The sequence below is a fragment of the Sus scrofa genome, chromosome 7 (assembly GCF_000003025.6).
Source record: "Sus scrofa isolate TJ Tabasco breed Duroc chromosome 7, Sscrofa11.1, whole genome shotgun sequence".
NCBI lineage: Eukaryota > Metazoa > Chordata > Mammalia > Artiodactyla > Suidae > Sus > Sus scrofa.
The window spans coordinates 54,518,599-54,537,459 of record NC_010449.5 but is presented as its reverse complement, the minus strand read 5'-3'; the positions used below and the strand labels follow the sequence as shown (position 1 = coordinate 54,537,459).

Here is an 18,861-nt window from a genome sequence, read left to right as displayed (position 1 = left end):
GGATCCCCTTCCCCCAGGGCTGCTCATTCAAGCCCCGCCTACCAGAGGCCGCGTGCCTGTACCTGACCGTGAGTGAGGAGGTTGGCGGGCCATTTCCGGTGGCCAAATTCCGGGGCAGGAGGACTGTCAGCGACCCCTTGCCTTCTATGGGGGACAAGGCAGGCATATAGCATGCTCAGCCCTCCCTCTCCTGCAGGTGGGGGGCAGTCGGAGCCTGCCTGCCGAGGGTGGAGAGGGGCTCCTCCTGCTTAGTCCCATGGCTTTTGGCAAAGCCAGAACGTTCTAATGAGACCCTCCCTCTACAGAGGCTCCTCTTCCATCCCCCCGCACCTCCTTCCCCCAGATGGGACAGCCGCTCAAGGCCCGGACCCTCCTCCCTTCACCGCACGGCCGGCAGTTCCGAGGGTTGGGGGTGGTCCCCGGCCGAGCCTGGAGACAGCCCGCGTCGGTAGGCACCTCCTCCCTTGGGCTGGGCCCAGAGGGCAGGAAAAAGGGGCGTGTGTTTCTTTAAGGAGTTGGCTCTTTAAAGAAGCGCGGGGGTTTGTTCGCAGCCCCTTCCCTTCAGGCCGTTCAAGACCCTCAAATCTGTCCGCTTCCTCGGACCTGGTCAGCTTGCAGCCAGGAGCACTCGAGACGTCAAGAGCCAGACGCCTGGGGACGGTACGTGGCTCGGGTGGCCTGGCTCCTGGGACCCCTTTGGGCCAGTTCCGCCCTTTCTGCTTTGGGTCTCCCGCAGGCCCATTGCGTCCCAGGGCAGGGGCTGGGGACGCAGGCAGGAGGAGTGCGCTGGGCACCGCGGAGCCGGGGCCGAGCTGGTCGCAGGCTGGGGTGCCAGGCTGGGAGCCTTGCGGGGCGCGAGCTGACTTGCGTTAGACCCTGTGCACAGACCTTTGTGGGAGAGGAGACAAATCCCAAGGGAAACCCGTGGCCTCGGAGACCACTGCCCGGTCCAGCCCCTTTCCCTCTGGGAGCCACCAGGTCCCTTCCGATCTCATCCAGTCTCGGGCCTGCAGCCTCCACCACAGCGATCCGGGCTCTGCCCCCAGGCATGTGTCGGATCCTCTGGGGCCCCAGGAACCCTGGGAGGGCTGGGGACACCTCCTAAGGCAGAGCGGGCAAGCGAAGTGCGCCTTTCGGCATCGCCGGTCTGCTCTGGCTGTTCCAGGGCAAACGCAGCAGGTGCTGTCGGTTTCGGGCTTGGATTCGCCGGGGTCTCTATCTCAGGCACAGCAGAGGGGCCGGGAGGGTGGCGAGTGGGGAGCCCTGGGTGGGAGATGCGTTGCTCAGGGAGGAATTCAGGGCTCGTAAGCAGCCTGGAAGGAAACGGCGCAGAGCACTTGGACCCAGCTCTGTCATCGACTCCCTGGGTGGACCCGACCTGTGACCCAGCCTGGTGTCCAGCACTGACCTCCAGAGTGCCTTCACCCTCTGCGGCAGGGGAGGGGACTGAGTGGCACCCTGGCCCCACTCCCGGGGCTCTGCACGGGCCAGTTGCTGGCAAAGCTGGTAGGAAACACCTCCAGCTTCCACTCCGCGGGAGCCACAGTTTTCAAAGGCGCTTGTAAGCCTTGCCCAAACTGGGGGCATCCAAGTCAAATTTCTCTGGGGGAGCCAGGCCGTTGGAGACCTGGCGGGCAATGCTGCCCCCTGCTGGTGTCTGGGAGACGTGTCCTCGGTGTAGGCAGGCAGCCTGGCGGGGCTCACTTTTCCTTTCAAGTCAGGGTTCAGTTATTCCGCTATGCGGAGGGGTCCTGAGGCAAGGGGTGCTGGGAAAAGGGAAGGCTGGTCCTTCAGGAGACCCGAATTTCTCTAACCTGTTCACCAAAAATAGAATCCTGCAAAGTTTGACGCACCGCCCGCCCCCTCCTGCCTCAGTTTCCCCAACAGCCGCTACTTTCTCTTCTAGTCCAGGAGAGAGAAGGAACTGCTGAAATCATAGGAGATCTCACTTTGCAAACTGCTAATGGCAGTAATCACAGCTAATATATATTTTTATTTTTTATTTTTCTTTTTTCCCTTCCAGACATTGTTCTAAATGCTTTGCAGACATTCTCTTCTGTAGTTGTCACAACAGTGTTCTCTGGTCCGAATTGTTGTGACCCTGATTTTACACATGAGAAACCAAGGCTCCGTGACTTGCACAGTGACAGACTGTCAGAAAAATGGGAGGAACCAGCGCTGATTCCGGGTGGCCAATCTGATCCTAGAGCCCCCCCCGCAACCTGTCACGTTCTTCTGCCAATATGTATAAGCTATTTCTTGGCCACCTGCTATGTGTTAGGGCCTGAGCAAAATTCCTCTTATCTAATCCCCAACACAGCCCTATAGGGAGGTGCTAGTATTATTATTATTTTTTTTTTACAGGTGAGGCAGTAGAGGCTCAGAGAGGCTGAGTGACTTTCCAAAGGTCACACAGCACAGTGCAGGTGTGTCCAGCTCCAATGCTGAGCCCAGACCTGGGTGCCCTAATCAGCTGGAGTCACCCACGGCCAAGGTCACTGGGCTGGACTCGATCGTGGGCTTTCTAGTTGGTGGCACCTCTGTGGTGGTCCTGAGGGGTGAGTGGCTACGCCAGACAGGGTAGGGGAGCAGAGGCCATCCATCGCTCCCTGTAATAGCTGCGGTTAGGGGTGAGCCTGGGGCAGGACAGCCACTAAGCAGCACTTGCCACCTCTGACTCACACCCCGGACTCCACTCTGTGCTCTAGCCTTAACACTCAGGGCAGGCTTGTCCTCAGCCCCCGAGCCTCCTCTTAGTATTCTCATGGATGGGGGGATCCTGGGACATCCAGCTCAGCACCCACAAGCCTCTCCATCCTCTTGCCTTTCTCTCCACATCCCAAACATGAAACCCCAAGGAAGGGGAAGGAAACTAACACCTAGGAGGGACTACTCTGTGCCAGGCACTGGGCTATGTGCTTTATCCATGTCTCTTGCCTGAGTTTGACATGGTGGCACCAGACTTTGGAGCTGCAGTGGGTTCAGGTCCTGGCTTTGCTACGTCCTAGTCGGATGACCTTGGGCAGATTGCTTCATCTTCCTGTGCCTTGATTGCCCATCTGTAAGGTGGGGACACCAACAGATTGCCCACCTCTAGGGATTGTGGTGAGGATTAAATGATATATCTAAGTGCTCATTAAACTCCGCCGTTCATATTTTTATGCTGATCATAGCAACCCTGTGGAGCGAGTTATTTCTTCTTTTCTTTTTGTCTTTTTGCCATTTTTTGGGCCGCTCCTGCAGCATATGGAGGTTCCCAGGCTAGGGGTCGAATCGGAGCTGTAGCCACCAGCCTATACCAGAGCCACAGCAATGCGGGATCCGAGCCATGTCTGCGACCTACACCACAGCTCACGGCAACGCCGGATTGTTAACTCACTGAGCAAGGGCAGGGACCGAACCCGCTACCTCATGGTTCCTAGTCGGATTCGTTAACCATTGCGCCACGACAGGAACTCCAGAGCAAGTTATTTCTTAAGCCAGGGTGGCTATGTGTTCATGAAGAGTCTCAAATGTGGTGGCTGAAATGCTTTTGTTTTTCTCTCATGGTACAGTGTAGGTGGGGGAGGCCCAGGGCTGGAGGGGTGGCTCTGTCACCTAGTCAGTGGTTTCCAGCTCTGAGCTAAGGTGGCTACTCTGGTTGCTAGCAGGTTGGGGGAGAGACTACCAGGGAAAGACTATTATAATTTTTTGAGTATTTTAATAACCTTTTCATTTTTCTTCTGCTTTTTTTTGTCTTTTTAGGGCCGCTCTTGCAGCAAATGGAGGTTCCCAGGCTAGAGGTCGAATTGGAGCTGTAGCTACTGGCCTACACCACAGGCACAGCAGCATGAGATCCAAGCTGCATCTGTGATCTACATCACAGCTCATGGTGACGCTGGATCCTTAGCCCACTGAGTGAGGCCAGGGATCGAACCCACATCCTTGGATGCTAGTCAGATTTGTTTCTGCTGAACCACATTGAGAACTCCCCAGATTATTTTAAATGTAAGACCTGCATGTGGCATGTATTAGTTCTACACCCAGTCACATCGTCTCTCCTAGCTGCAAGGGAGCCTGGAAATACAGCCTTCCGCTAACTGGTCACGCACCTATCTAGAACACATTTGCGATGGGGGAAAAGTGGGACGTACTGGTGGAAAATATGCCACAGTAAAGTGTATGATCTCCATTTCACGAATGAGGAATCCTGCCTAGAATTACACGGCTATTAAGGAGTGGAGATGGGATTTGAACCCAGAGCTTCCTGCCCTGGTTGTTTGTGCTTAGACTGCCCAGATCCAAGTCACCAAGAGGCTTTGTTGGGGCCACCTGGGGATTCCGTTTGGACAAGAAGCGAGGCTGACAGTGTCCTCCTGGCGTGCACAGCACAGAGGGCACATCTGGGCCTCAGGTTCTCTGCAGAGACGTCTAAAAGAACAGTGGAGTCTACCCTCGACTTCCTCCACAGCCGTTCCTCCGTCTCCAGCAAGAGCTCCTACCTGCTCTGGGAAAAAGACTGCTTCCTGCACAGTCCACCCCTTGCAGGCCAACACTTTTCTTTTTCCCCTGCCTCGCTTCCTCCCTCTTTCCCTCTTTTTTGCTGTTCCCTTCTGGTTCCTATCCCCAGGCATTCTTTTTTTTTTTTTTTTTTGTCTTTTTGCCTTTTTTAGGGCCACTCCTGCAGCATATGGAGGTTCCCAGGCTAGGGGTTGAATCAGAGCTGTAGCCACAGGCCTACACCAGAACCACAGCAACGTGAGATCCAAGCCACGTCTGTAACCTACACCACAGCTCACGGCAACGCTGGATCCTTAACCCACTGAGCAAGGCCAGGGATCGAACCCGCAACCTCACGGTTCCTAGTCTGGTTAGTTAACCACTGCACCACGACGGGAACTCCCCCAGGCATTCTTAGAGTCAACATACTTACAATCACAGCAGAGTGGCAATTCTATGCTCTGCTTTGTCTGTTTTAAATTATACCCTAAGCTCATTCCATGTTGCTGCATGATCATCATAATTCTGCTTTCTAATGTCTGCTGTCCACTCTGGTCTTGCTGCCCTATAGTACACGTCAGCCCCTGGAGGAATGTTGCTACGATATGGGTCAGGTCCTGTAGCTCCACTGCTTAGAGCCACCACTGGCACCCCAGGCCTTTGGGACAAGGGACAGGCTGCTGAGTCTGTCACCCAAGGGCATGTAGGCACTAGTCTTGCACTCCTCTCCCCTGTAGCAGTCAGGGCCTTGGCGGGAAGCAGAATTCACTGTAGATATTATTATAAAGAGACTCTAGGAGCTCCTGCTGTGGTGCAAGGGGATCACCAGCATCTTAGGAGCACTGGGACGTGGGTTCGATCCCTGTCCTGGCACAGTGGGTTGAGGATCTGCGTTGCTGCAGCTGTGGCTTGGGTTGCAGCTGTGGCTTGGGTTGCAGCTGTGGCTTGGATCTGATCCCCTGCCCAGGAGCTCCATATGCTGCAGGGTGGCCAAAAACAGAAAACAACAACAAAAAAAAGTGAGACTCTAATGATGCAGTGATATTTATGTATGTGTGCATTTAATTCTTTTTTTCTTTGTTTTTTAAGGCCGCTCCCATGGCATAAGGAGGTTCCCAGGCTAGGGGTCAAATCAGAGCTACAGCTGCCAGCCTACACCACAGCCACAGCCACATCAGATTCGAGCTGCATCTGCGACCTACACCACAGCTCACAGCAACACCAGATCCTTAACACACTAACCGAGGCCAGGGATCAAACCCACATCCTCATGGTTCCTAGTTGGATTCGTTTCTGATGCGCCATGACGGGAACTCCTTTATGTATTTAATTTTCGAATTGCATTGTGACCGTGCCTAAACCCATGGTCTTCGGAGTCAGAGTCAGGAAGCCAACCTAAGTTCCGTATCAGCTGCTTGTGGTCTGTGTGACCTAGCTGAGCTCCTTAGACCTTTTTCCAAGCCTCAGTTCCTGGAGCCCCAAATTGGGGTCCCAGCATGGTGGATTTGATGAGGGGTGTCTTCCTGGTCATGTCCTCGCATGATTTTCTTTAGTTGGTGCATGGGTGGGAGGGGCAGGGGGGTGGAGAGAGAGAGAGAGAGAGAGGCAGAGAGAGCGCCATGGTGACAGAGAGGAGGGAGTGGGCAGTGCAGAGACAAGCACTGGCAGACACTGTCCCCAGGCTCACGGCTTGGGGCTCAGGGCTCGAGGGGAAAGGGGAAGAGCATTACACGAAGGGACACAGGTACCCGGTACTGCAAAGACACAGCTCTGTCTCTCCCCTCCTGCCCATCTCCAGTGCGTGCCTCTCGTTGGCTGAATCCAGCCTGAAGCCAGAGGGCCCGGGGCCCTGGGAGCAGTGACACACGGGGAGCAGTGCAGGGCTCCGAGAAGGGCAGAGATGGGCTTGACAGGGTGGCAGACACAGGTGGACAAATCGCAGCACACCCCAGTCCCCCACATGCCCTCTGGCCTCTGCATCTTTGCATGTGTGGCGCCCCCTGCTGTTCAAACCCTGCTGTCTTTTTCCATCTGGCTCCCTAGCTCCTCTTCCATACCTTATTTATTTATTTATTTTTGCTTTTTAGGGCAGCACTTGTGGCATACGGAGGTTCCCAGGCTAGGGGTCGAGTCACAGCTCAGGGCAACACTAGATCCCTACCCTGCTGAGTGAGGCCAGGAATTGAACCCACATCCTCATGGATGCTAGTTGGCCTCGTTACCACTGAGCCATGACAGGAACTTCTATACCTTTATCTTTGAACTCAGCATATCTCCTGCCTGTGATTTTGCCCCTCCTTGGACTGAGCTCCTCGAAGATGTGACCCGGTCTTTTAATGGTTGAGAACATTCAGTAAATGGCAATCCGCAGGCCAGGAATGAGGGGAGGTGAGTGAGGCACTCACCTTGGGTGTGTATTTAAGGGGAGAAGTGCTTGTGCCAAAAACTCAATAATCAAGATATAATATTTTGAAAATAGGTAATTAACAAGAGCCTACTGTATAGCACAAGGGAATCTACTCAATAGTTTGTAATAACCTGTATGAGAAAAAATAATGGATAAATGTGTATCTGATTCACTGATTCACTTTGCTGTACAACTGAAACTAATATAACGTTGTAAGTCAACTATACTCCCATAAAATGAAAACAAAATGTGCAATAAGAAGAGGAAGATTAAATCAATTATATTACATCCCTCAAATGAAATATTAAGCGGCTGTGGATACAATGTCACCAGAGATTTTTTTTTTTTAATGGTGGAAACCTACGTGAAAATGTCCAGATCTATAGCGAGAACATATGGGCGTGTGAATTACATGCAATTTTTATTTTCTCTTTTATGCTTTTAAATATTTTGTAATTTTACACAATTTAACTATATCCATCACTGAAAATATTCTTTGAAATAAAAAACATTTGGGGGGTTCCCACTGTAGTGCCACGGAAACGAACCCAACGAATGTCCACGAGGACATGGGTTCAATCCTTGGCCTCACTCAGTGGGTGGGGGATCCAGCATTGCCGTGAGCTGTGGTATAAAGTCGTTTTGTGCTTGGATCTGGCGTTGCTGTGACTGTGGTGTAAGCTGGCAGCTGTAGCTCCGATTCTACCTGGGAAGTTCCATATGCCTCAAGTGTAGCCCTAAAAAACAAAAAACAAACAAACAAAAATCGATGACAAAAAAGACGTAATATTTTGACGCAATATAAATCAATTGAATCAACAAACTACAGCCCCTGGCCTAGCTGCCTATTTTATTTGAGTGTCCACTGAAATGGGCATAGCTCCTCGGAAGTATTCTAGCATGATAGAAAAAGTTTTTTGAACTTGACCCAGGGTAAGAAATCATTTCACATTGCGACCCCCTACTTCATCCCCACAGATCTTGCTGGACCGAAACAAAAGCTTTGCAGTGCAGGGCTCATCATCACTAACTCTGAATGCAGCCTGATATCTTCGAGGCTGGTTTAGTCTTTTCAATGTCATTAAAAAATGCTGTTTGCAACCTTTCCAGTTCAATCCTACAGTTTCAAAAATGTTGACACCGTCCTGCTTGATTTTCTCCACCGTCTTTTTGCTGCCTCCTACCTCCTGTTTCAGATATGTTGGCTTGCTTGCTGCCCATTGTGCCTGCAGGGTGCAGTCCCCTGAGAGCAGTGACGTCATCTAAGCTCATCACCATTGTCTGCTTGGCCCCCAAAGTGGTGCCTGGTGTGCAGAAGATGCCCCATAAGAGCAAGTGAATGAGTGGGTGCTGAAACCCAGGGGGTCCCTGGCACCCCCACTGTAGGGCTTCTCTCATTGGCTTGTTTTTCTCCTCTTCCCAGTTTGCCCCAGGCCCCTGCCTCGCCTGGGATGCCCTGGCACTGCCACATGCATGACACCATGGGCCTGCCACTCCTGGTCCTGCTGCTCCCGCTGTGCTGTGTCTCCGGCCTGCCCTTCTACAATGGCTTCTACTACTCCAACAGTCTCAACGGCCGGAACTCGGGCAACGGCCACGGCGAAGGTGGGTGTCCTCCCAGGTCAGCTCTTGGCTCAGCCAGGTGACCAAGACCTCTCCTGGCACCTGCTGTGACATCTAGTTTCCATGAAGCCAGGAGCCCCTCTCGCATCTGGGCCCATGCCGTGGTCCAGCCTCATTTCTTTCTTTCTTTTTTTTTTTTTTTTCCTTTTAGGGCTGCACCTGCTGTGTATGGAAGTTCCCAGGTTAGGGGTAGAATTTGAGCTGCAGCTGCCTGCCTACACCACAGCCACAGCAGGGCCACATTTGAGCCATGTCTGTGACCTACACCATGGCTCACAGCAACGCCAGATCCTTAACACACTGAGTCAGGGATCGAACCTGCAACCTCATGGTTCCTAGTCAGATTCATTTCCACTGAGCCACGACAGGAACTCCTTTTTTTCTTGCTTTTTAGGGCTGTACCTGAGACAAGTGGAAGTTCCCAGGCTAGGGGTCAAATTGGAGCTGCAGCTGTGGCCCTACACTACTGCCACAGCAACGCCAAATCTGAGGCGTGTCTTTGATCTTCACCATAGCTCAAGGCAACACTGGATCCTTAACCCACTGATTGAGGCCAGGGATCGAACCTGCATCCTCATGGATACCAGTCAGATTCGTTTCTGCTAAGCCATGACGGGAACTCCCCTATCAGTTCATTTCTTATGCATAACAAACCTAATGGCTTGAGATGACAGCCCTGTCTTTTGCACGTGATTCCATGGGTCAGCATTTGGGGCTGGGCTCTGTTTCTTTGGTCTTGGCTGCGCCTGTGATTGGTGGGCAGGTTAGCTGTGGCCTGCTTGGTCTAGAATGGCCTCAGCTCCATGCGTGCTCATCCAGCAGGTGAGCCCAGGCTTGTCCTGATGGCAGTTGCCAAGGTTCTAAGAGAGCGGCCCAGCCTGCCCTCTGGAGCCTCAGCTCAGAACAAGTACTGCAGAACAGTCACTTCTGCCATAGTCATTTGGTTAAAACAAGTAGCAAAGCCAGCAAGATTCAGGAGGAAGAGGCAGAGTTACCTCTTGATGGAAGGAGAGGTAAAGTCACCTTGTAGAGCAGGTGGATGCAGGAGGAGGGGCGGCACTGTGGCCATTCCTGAAATCTAGGACTCCTGGGCCTGGCAAGGGCTAGAAGTGGCCCTTGCAGGGGTACAGATGTGCTGCAGCAGGTCCCCATCTGCACCCCACTTCTCCCCCTATAGGCATCTTCAACGGAGTGAAGCTGGTGGTAGAGACGCCTGAGGAGACCCTGTTCTCCCATCGAGGGGCCAATGTGACCCTGCCCTGTCGCTACCGCTACGAGCCGGCCCTGGTCTCTCCACGGCCCGTGCGCATCAAATGGTGGAAGCTGTCCGAGAATGGGACCCTGGAGCAGGACGTGCTGGTGGCCATTGGGCTGAGGCACCGCTCCTTCGGAGACTACCAAGGCCGGGTGCACCTGCGGCGGGACAGGGAGCAGGAAGTGTCACTGGAGATCCGGGACCTGAGGCTGGAGGACTATGGGCGCTACCGCTGCGAGGTCATTGATGGGCTGGAGGATGAGAGTGGCCTGGTGGAGCTGGAGCTGCGGGGTGAGACCCTGACTGGGGCTGAATCCTGGGGGCTATGGGGAGGGGACCCTGAGAAAGCTTTGTACTTTCATCAGGTAAACATTCTTTTTTCTTTTTGGCTGTGCCTGTCACATGTAGAAGTTAAGGACTGAATCTGTGCCACAGTAGCCACCTGAGCTGTAGCAGTGACAGCATCAGATCCTTAACCCATTGAGCCGCCAGGGAACTCCAAGCAGATAAACATTTGATCCTCACAACAACCCCGTGAGGAAGCTACTATTATTCTCACCCTCATTGCACAGATGAGAAAACCAAGGCACAGAGAAGTCAAGTGACTTACCTAAGGTCACACAACAAATGGCAGCATAGGGGTTTGACCCCAGGCTCCAGAATCTACTACTCTTGACTTCTTCTTGCTCACATCCTGTTCAGAAGGAGGGAGACAGAAGCTGGTCACACAGCTGATCAAGACAGAGCTGTGAGTCAAGCAGGGTTGGCAGGCAACACAAACCAATGAGGCAGCCAGGGTAAGTGATAGGGAGTGGTGGGGACTGGGGCACACTCCTGAGCCCTTGTCCTGTCTGAAACGGCCACCATACCCAGGCCCAGTCAATCAGAAGCAGGGCCAGTGTGGTCCAATTTTCTGATTTGACAAGAGGAACTTACACTTTTATGTGAAATCCCTAGGTTTGTTAATGTATATATCTCCTAATTAAAAAACTCCCTGGGCTGTTCAAAGTAGCCAGACTGGGCCAGGCAGATCTTGTGTGAGGGCCCCAGCTCCGATCTCTATGGGACCCCTACCTCCTCTGTCCCTAGGATGGGGCTATCTGTCCTCCTAGCTCTCCTACCTGGTGGGAGGTAGCGGGGTGGGGAGGTATGTAGAGATGGGCGACCTGACTGCATGTCCACCCATCCCAGCTGTGGCACCCTGGGTCAGTGCCTCCCCTTGGAGTGCCAGTCCCCTACGTGTGAAATGAGGGGTCAGTGGTAGCATCTCCTTTGACTTCTGAGATGAGGGCAAAATGTGAGTCAAGGGCCAATCAATCAGCGGCAGACTTTGCCATCAGCAGCCAACATCAAGTCCCAGTCCACATGGCTTAGACTGTGGTCCAGAGGGGCCAGGCTCCTGGTCCCTGACACTGGGGATGGCGGGGGATGGGGCTGAGAGAACCATTTCTCTGGGGACCACAGGGCAGCCAAGAGAAACAGGAAATAGCCCCCTCAGCCTATTTCCGGGGCTAGGATGGCTGGGAATTTGGGATAGAACCAGGCATGAAATAACCGCCGTGCAAACACACAGAGGTTGTGAGCCAGTGGTCGAGGGCCTCTCTGACCCCTCAACCTGGCTCTGGCCAGGTGCCTGGCTTCCTACCTCAGGTGAGATGGGGGTGTGGGGACCAAGATGCTTCCAGGGCCCTGGCCACAGGAAGGAGCTTCCAGGGACACCCCTTCTCCTTAAGGTTTCATCTGACCCCATAGAGACTCAATCCTTAGTGTTTTAAAACCTTTTTATTTTAATATTTTTGTGTCTTTTTTTTTTTTTTTTTTTTTTTTTTTTGATCTTCTCAGGGCATACCTGCAGCATACAGAGGTTCCCAGGGTAGGGGACCAATAGGAGCTGTGGCCTGATCTGAGCCACGTCTGCAACCAGATCTGAGCTGCGTCTGCGACCTACATCACAGCTCATGGCAACGCTGGATCCTTAACCCACTGATCGAGGCCAGGGATCAAACCTGAAACCTCACAGTTCCTAGTCAGATTTGCTACTGTTGTGCCATGACAGGAACTCCTAAAAACTTTTTATTATGGCAAAACTTCAAACATGATTGGTGGCTTTTTTTCTTTTTTTTTTTGGTCTTTTCAGGGCCGCACCTGAGACATATGAAAGTTCCCAGGCTAGAGGTCAAATCGGAGCTGTGGCCTCCAGCCTACGCCACAGCCACAGCAATGTGGGATCTGAGCCTCATCTGCAACCTGCACCACAGCTCATGGCAATGCCAGATCCTTAACCCACTGAGCAAGGCCAGGGATTGAACCTGTGTCCTCATGGATCCTAGTTGGGTTCGTTTCCACTGCACCACGATGGGAACTCTGAAAGGTAACTTTTGAGGGAGCCTGCAGCCCCTGTCAAACCCTCGCACCAGGAAGGGGAGCCTCCTGCCCGGGCCCTCCCTGACCTTGAGCCTCTTTCATTAAGATCTTTTACCATCCGTCCCCCTCCCCTGAGACTCATCTGTCACATTGTGGAAAGCTCTTTGCCTTCTCGTAAGGAGCTTCCACATTAATGTTAATGCAGATGATCGGGTCTCAGCTACCGAGAGCCAAAGCAGAGACCAAAGATGCGCCGTGTCCTGTAGATGGCAGCACCGCCTCCTCATGTCTTGATTCCGGATGCTGTAACGACATTAAATAGCCAGACTGACTTAGAAACTACAGAGATTCATTTCTCACAGAGTTCTGGGGGCTGGAAGCCTGAGGTCAGAGTGCCAGGATGGTCAGGTGGGGGCCCTCCGCCAGGTTGCAGACTTCCTGTTGGGTCCTCATGTGGTGGAAGGGCTGGGGGTAGGGGGTCTCTCTCTCTCTCTTTTTTGGCCTTTTAGGGCATGTCGGTGGCATGTGGAAGCTCCCAGGCTAGGGGTCAAATCAGAACTGTAGCCGCCAGTCTATGCCACAACCACAGCAACGCAGGATCTGAGCCACATCTATGACTTATACCACAGCTCATGGCAATGCCAGCTCCTTAACCCACTGAGCAAGGCCAGGGATCGAACCCTCGTCCTCATGGATACGTGGCGGGTTTGTTACTATTGCTCCACGAGGGGCTCTTCCTGGGGTCTCTTTCATAAGGGCACTAACCCCATTTTTGAGAGCTCCACCCTCCCGACCTAATCACCTCCCAAAGCCTCACCTCCTAATTCCATCACACCGAGCATTAAGGGTTTAAACACAGGAATTTGGGGGAAGCACATTGAGACCATAGCACTGGGGTTCTTGCAGCAGCCCTGTGAATTAGGTATTTTTTCCATTCTGTAGTTGGGGATAATAGGTGGGTGGTTCATTTCTTCCCTTAATGAGCTAATAGTTTTCTGCCTACTTCCGTGTGCCTGTCTAGTTCTGGGAAGGAGGCATAAGGCACATACAGGCTCGGCATTGGACCTGGATAATGAAGAGGAGATGCTAGGTTTACAGAGCATCTCTGAGAGATGCTGTGTGTGTGTGTGTGTGTGTGTGTGTGTGTGTGTGTGTATGTGTTTGCTTATGCACATGCATGTATGCACTTGCTGAAGGGAGCATCTGTCCCAGTGGACGTGGGTCTCCAACCAGCTGGGCCCCTGCCCACCCATTCCAGTCGCTTTTTCCTCTTTCCCCAGGTGTGGTCTTTCCTTACCAGCACCCCCGAGGGCGCTACCAGTTCAACTTCCACGAGGCCCAGCGGGCCTGTGAGGAACAGGATGCAGTGGTGGCCTCCTTTGAGCAGCTGTTCCGCGCCTGGGAGGAGGGCCTGGACTGGTGCAACGCAGGCTGGCTGCAGGACGCCTCGGTGCAGTACCCCATCACGCAGACCCGCCACCCCTGCGGCGGCCTGAGCCTGGCACCCGGCGTGCGCAGCTATGGCCCGCGTCACCGCCGCCGACACCGCTATGATGTGTTCTGCTTTGCGGCTGCCCTCAGGGGTGAGTGGAATGGCTCAGCACAGGCCCGCAGCGGGGAGGGTAGCATATGGGGAGCTTCCTCTTCTCTGCCCACCCTGCTGTCACCTCCACCTGGAGGTCTGGAGCACCTGCATATGTTGAAGTCTGTCCAATTTTTTTTTTTTTTAAGTTTCAGTGCTTTTATTATTTATTTATTTATCTTTTTTGGGCCACGCCTGCGGCATATGGAGGTTCCCAGACTAGGGGTCAAATCGGAGCTGCAGCCGCCTGTCTACGCCACAGCCACAGCAATGTGGGATCCGAGCCGTGTCTACAACCTACACCCCAGCTCACGGCAATGCCGGATCCTTAACCCACTGAGGGAGGCCAGGGATCGAATCTGCGTCCTCCTGGATCCTAGTTGAGTTTGTTACCACTGAGCCACAATGGGAACTCCCCAGTTGGGTTTTGAGTGCTTTTCTGCTCTTGCTTCCCACCGATCATTGGTTTGGGCATTCACCAAACATTCTCATGGGCGCCTACTGTGTGCTGGAGCCAAGTCGAGGAATCTGTCATCACAGACAGATACAACACAGTCTGTCCTCACAATGGGAAGATCAATGAGTAAAAACAAGAAATTGCTTCAGTGCCATAGCCTGAGCACTTAGAAAAATGGTGCCCGGCACATAGTAGGTGCTCAGTAAATGATCGAGTGGATGAGAGACACCAGTTGGTCAGGCAGGAGGTGAGGTGTCCCCGCAGGGTGCAATGAGGGAAGGCCGAGGAGGTGTACAGACATGAGTGGAGGGACCTCAGCCCCATGGCCGGTGGGATGGTGCTCTCAGGGAGGGGGCGAGGACTGGGAAGGAACCCCCAACAGTATCACTGCAGATACCCAGAGCATAGCAGATCTCTGGGCTCAGACAGCTGTCAGGTCTTTGGGGGCTGGTTGGTGAGGTCTGGACAAGCTGGCATTGCTCCAGGCCCTGCTGGCCTCTCTGACTGCTTAGCCCTCACTTCCCGCATCCCACAGGACAGGTGTACTACCTGGAGCACCCTGAGAAGCTGACGCTGGCAGAGGCAAAGGAGGCCTGCCAGGAAGATGGCGCCCAGATCGCCAAGGTGGGCCAGCTCTTTGCCGCCTGGAAGTTCCGTGGCCTGGACCGCTGCGATGCTGGGTGGCTGGCAGATGGCAGTGCCCGCTACCCAGTGGCTCACCCGCGTTCCAACTGTGGGTCTGTGGAGCCTGGTGTCCGAAGCTTTGGCTTCCCAGACCCACAGAGCCGCAACTATGGCGTCTATTGCCACCGCCCACGCTAGTACCCAGGCATCAGCTTTGTGCCCACCCCTGCCTCCTCCCCTCACGGGCTGTATTTATTACATAGTTCATTTTCCCCTTGCAGGTTGGGGCAATTTTCATTTTGTTTTTATACTTTTCAACTTCAAACAAATTTGAATATTATTATTATTATTTTTTGGGGGGGGTAAATCCCATATTTCCAAATCTTCCCTTACCTCAGGGGGACACCCCAGGGGTCTCCCCTTCCAGGGATCCTTCCAGCCAGCCACCCCTCTCCTCTGGGACGTTTGAGCTTCATGGGCTCCCGAGGATGCTCTGCCGTCACCGAATCTAGCCCCGCTCCCTGCCCCCAGAGGCTAATGTCCAGAGTTGGCAGTGGAACAAGGAGCCAGGGCATGGTGACCCTCAGTCTTGGGGAGGCAGAGGGCATCCAGGGCAGCTCTTAGGCTCGGCTTTGGCCTTTGCAGTCTCCTGCCTTCTCTGGCTACTTCTTCTCTCTCTCTCTTTTTTTAGGGCCATTCCTGCTGCACATGGAGGTTCCCAGGCTGGGGGTTGAATCAGAGCTACAGTTGCCAGCCTACACCACAGCCACAGCAACTTGAGATCTGAGCTGAGCCTGTGACCTACACCACGGCTCATGGCAATGCCAGATCCTTAACACACTGAGGGAGGCCAGGGATCGAACCCCATCCTCATGCATACTAGTCAGGCTCGTTTTTGCTGAACCACGATGGGAACTCCCCTCTCAGGCTGCTTTATGAAGCCACAGGCTCACATCAGCATGGCTGAGTCCTTAGGGCTGGAAGTGGGTCCCTAGGCCTCTGTGTGAAATCCGAGAGAAAAGAGACATTTCCCACTCCATTATTTCCCCCCTCTCTTGGTCCCCAAAAGTCTGTATTTTATCCTCATTTTCCCCTATTTGGGGAGCAGCCCTCAGGTGTGTGTACTTCTCTGGACAGTAAATGGTGCTGTGACCCCTCCCCGCCCTCCTCCTCCTGGTGTCACTCTAGTTCACTCAATCTCAGGGCTTGGCTCCCTGCCCAGTGGGCAAGGGGGACAGTTGTGTCCTAGACGTCCAAGGCTGGCTGGGTCTGTGCACTGGGCTGTACCTTCAGGCTGCCTCAGGGGCTGGCCTAGCAGCTGGAGGCCACGGCTCGCTTTCTCACCAGCCCACTCCCTGGCTGTGTTTCTGCGTGGGCCGTGCACAAGCCTGGGAGCTGCCTTGTGGGAGACCCGAGGAAGCTGTGCCTTGCAGAGGAGGCACCCTCTGGCCCCACCCCTATGCCACCCTCTGGGAACCAGACCTTTTGCTGCTGGCACAGGCACAACTCTGCCACCCATAGTCAATCCCTTGGTCAATCTTTCACGGAGCCCAGTGCTTCTCGAAGTGTGGCTGGTGGCACCAGCTTCACCTGGGAATGTGTTTCAAAATGCAGATTTCTGGAGTTCCCGTGGTGGCGCAGTGGAAATGAATCAGCCTGGGAATTGTGAGGTTGCGGGTTCGATCCCTGGCCTCGCTCAGTGGGTTAAGGATCTGGTGTTGCTGTGAGCTGTGGTGTAGGCCGCAGATGCTGCTCAGATCAGGCGGCTGCAGCTCTGATTGGACCCCTAGCTTGGGAACCTCCATGTACCGTGGCGGTGGCCCTAAAAAGACAACAAAGGAACAGTCAAAATGTAGATTTCTGGACCCCACACCAGACCTGCAGAGTCAGACACTCTGGAGCGGGGTCAAGCGCGAGCCCTCTTGATTCTGCTACAGGCTCCAGGTTGGAAACCAACGACACAGTTGTGTTCCCGAGGAATCACTTAAATCAGTAAATTGCTGAATTATTGAGTTCTTACTAAGGGACCATGGCTACGCCCTCAATTTTTGTGTACTGATTCTTTTGTGGATCCAGGTAATCTCACGGACTCAAACTGGCACGCATTAACCAACACCCACACCCCTTCACCAACAGGCTCAACAGCCCCCTGAGCAAGTGTGATGAGAAACGTTGCTGACCTGGCATCCTGGGGGGAACTGGCTGCCTGGCACGCATGCTCCAGCTCCTCTAAGGTCTTCTGGGGAAATCCATAAACCATTGAAGTCTTTTTTGTTGACATCCCACAGCCTACTTAAGGGCGGGATGCCCAGATTTTTGTAGGGGCCAGCTGACCAATTTACCTAAAAATGTGTCAGCAGGATTCACTATTCCCAAGCTGTCTGCAGTTTTTTTCCTTCCCTCTTATAAATCCTGATTTTTTCCCTCTCTTCTTGGACTCACTCTACCAATGGACTCCTCCTATGTGAACAAACAGTGTCAATCAGAGGACCAAGCTACGAAAAGTGACCAGATGCCTCATTCAAGTTGTTCTTTGAAGCCTGCCAACTGGCAAATGCACACGCAATGCCTGTTGGTTGTCACTCTGTGTGTGTGTAGTGTGTGTATATATTACACACACTCTGCGTGTGTGTATATATTAATACACACATACATAGAATCTATCATACAAATGGCCACCCTCATAAAAATAAAGCACTGCAGGTGTGGCTTCCCAAGCTTTCTGATCAGGCCAGATTTGCACGAATTTGGGGTCATTTGATCAAAGTGTGTCCCCACTGCCCCCATTCCTAAGAGCTCCTTCATGGCTAAGATGTCCAAGAGCCCCTGGACCATGGCTACCTTTTCATTAAATTTACAAAAAGAAGGGAAAAGAAAAGTAGATCTCTTCCAATGTCTTTATTATTATTATAATCATAATCTTTAGTTTTCAAAAATATAAATAGATGCACGGAACCCTGGTGCCTGCACGGTCCCGGGGGTGGGGGAGGGAGGGGGGAGGGGTGGGTCGCACTCCCACCGGGAAGGAAGTGCCCCCCACCCAGCCCTGCTGAGAGCGACACCTGCTGGGGTGGCAGACCCAGGTGAGAGGACGCCGGAAGTGGGACCCTCGGAGGGACCCTGACCCCCACGCAGCAGACGAGCCCTCGGTGGCTCCCTCTGGCGGCCGGAACCCGCCCCCCTCTGCCGTGGCTTCTCCCCGGACACAGACAGCAGACCCTCCGACTCCATCTCTCCAATACATTCAGCTGCGGTTCCCAATCCTTCACACCCCTGGGCCTCTGCACCCCCCTCCCTCCTCTCCCTGGAGTTGAAAGAAGCAACGATTGCACTGCTCTTGGATAAAGTCAGGAAACAAAAAATAATCTTCTTTATTTAACTTAACCCCTCCCCTTCTCCCCCTGTCCCTGCGCTGGTCCCTGGAAAGGCACAACGGGAGATTGAAGAAATGTCTCTAAACTCAGTCCACGGGTTACAATACATCTGCATTTGCTTTGGCGTTTGAGGGGAAAATTAGATGCAGTTTTGGCGATTGAGGGGGTGGGTGGGTGCATACACAATGTGGGATTTTTTTTTTTTCCTTCTTTAATGGAATTCCTTATATGACAGAAAGCGACAAGGAGCGGACACCATCCGTGTGGGATGTCAGCCTGGCAAGGCTCCTGGGCTCAGCATCCTGGGCACGTCCTGGAAGCCCCTCTCAGGGGCCCGTGCTGGGGCGGCTCCTCCGCAGGGACCGTGAGCTCCGCTTCTGTAGTCTGCGCTTGTAGGTGGCGGCTGGGGTGAAAGGGAGATGACAAAATCCCGGTGAACCCTGGGAAGAAAGGAGGCCAGCCGAGCCTCTCCCCGTCCTGTGCCCGCTCTGCCGGCTCCCCTCCCTGCAGAAACTTGAGCCTCATGAAGGCAACCGGAGGCTTTGCCCGCTTCCCAGCTTGGAGTTTTCTTGGAACCCCTTTGGGCTAAGAGGTTTCGCGCTGGTGTGGAAAAGGAAAGCGGGCCACCGGCTCCACCTTCATCCTCTCAGGGGAAGTGACCCCCCCTCCTGGGGGCAGGGCTGGGGCGCAAGGATC

General features: G+C 53.5%; 2 protein-coding genes across 7 annotated transcripts in view; one reads left to right on the top strand and one right to left on the bottom strand.

Moving 5' to 3' along the window:
* Positions 31-17,670, top strand: HAPLN3 (hyaluronan and proteoglycan link protein 3). Of its 3 annotated transcripts, none has more exons than XM_001925622.7 (6): positions 31-448; positions 552-660; positions 8,310-8,491; positions 9,687-10,055; positions 13,409-13,711; positions 14,703-17,670. In XM_001925622.7, the coding sequence occupies exons 1-6, from the start codon at positions 286-288 to the stop codon at positions 14,987-14,989; spliced, it is 1,413 nt and encodes a 470-aa protein (XP_001925657.4). In that variant the 5' UTR covers positions 31-285; the 3' UTR covers positions 14,990-17,670. The 3 variants fall into 3 exon arrangements, with proteins under 3 accessions (XP_001925657.4, XP_013852430.1, XP_005653576.1); XM_013996976.2 differs by having other exon boundaries at positions 51-68; XM_005653519.3 differs by having other exon boundaries at positions 79-196.
* Positions 16,854-18,861, bottom strand: part of ACAN (aggrecan) — a 70,777-nt gene continuing 68,769 nt past the window's right edge. For 3 of the 4 annotated variants that reach the window (XM_021098297.1, XM_021098299.1, XM_021098298.1), the window contains one exon: positions 16,854-18,568. In XM_021098297.1, coding sequence (XP_020953956.1) covers positions 18,492-18,568 — 77 coding nt within the window. In that variant the 3' untranslated portion in view covers positions 16,854-18,491. The remainder of the gene's footprint in view (positions 18,569-18,861) is intronic. The other variant, NM_001164652.1, reaches the window with a different exon arrangement.

What these genes read in the sequence shown, in the direction of transcription:
- HAPLN3 (XM_001925622.7), top strand. Translation starts at nt 286, where the DNA reads ATGAGACCCTCCCTCTACAGAGGCTCCTCTTCCATCCCCCCGCACCTC. An exon ending in GGTGGAGCTGGAGCTGCGGG is followed by an intron (nt 10,056 to 13,408) that starts GTGAGACCCTGA and finishes CTCTTTCCCCAG; the next exon opens with GTGTGGTCTTTCCTTACCAG. An exon ending in CTTTGCGGCTGCCCTCAGGG is followed by an intron (nt 13,712 to 14,702) that starts GTGAGTGGAATG and finishes CGCATCCCACAG; the next exon opens with GACAGGTGTACTACCTGGAG.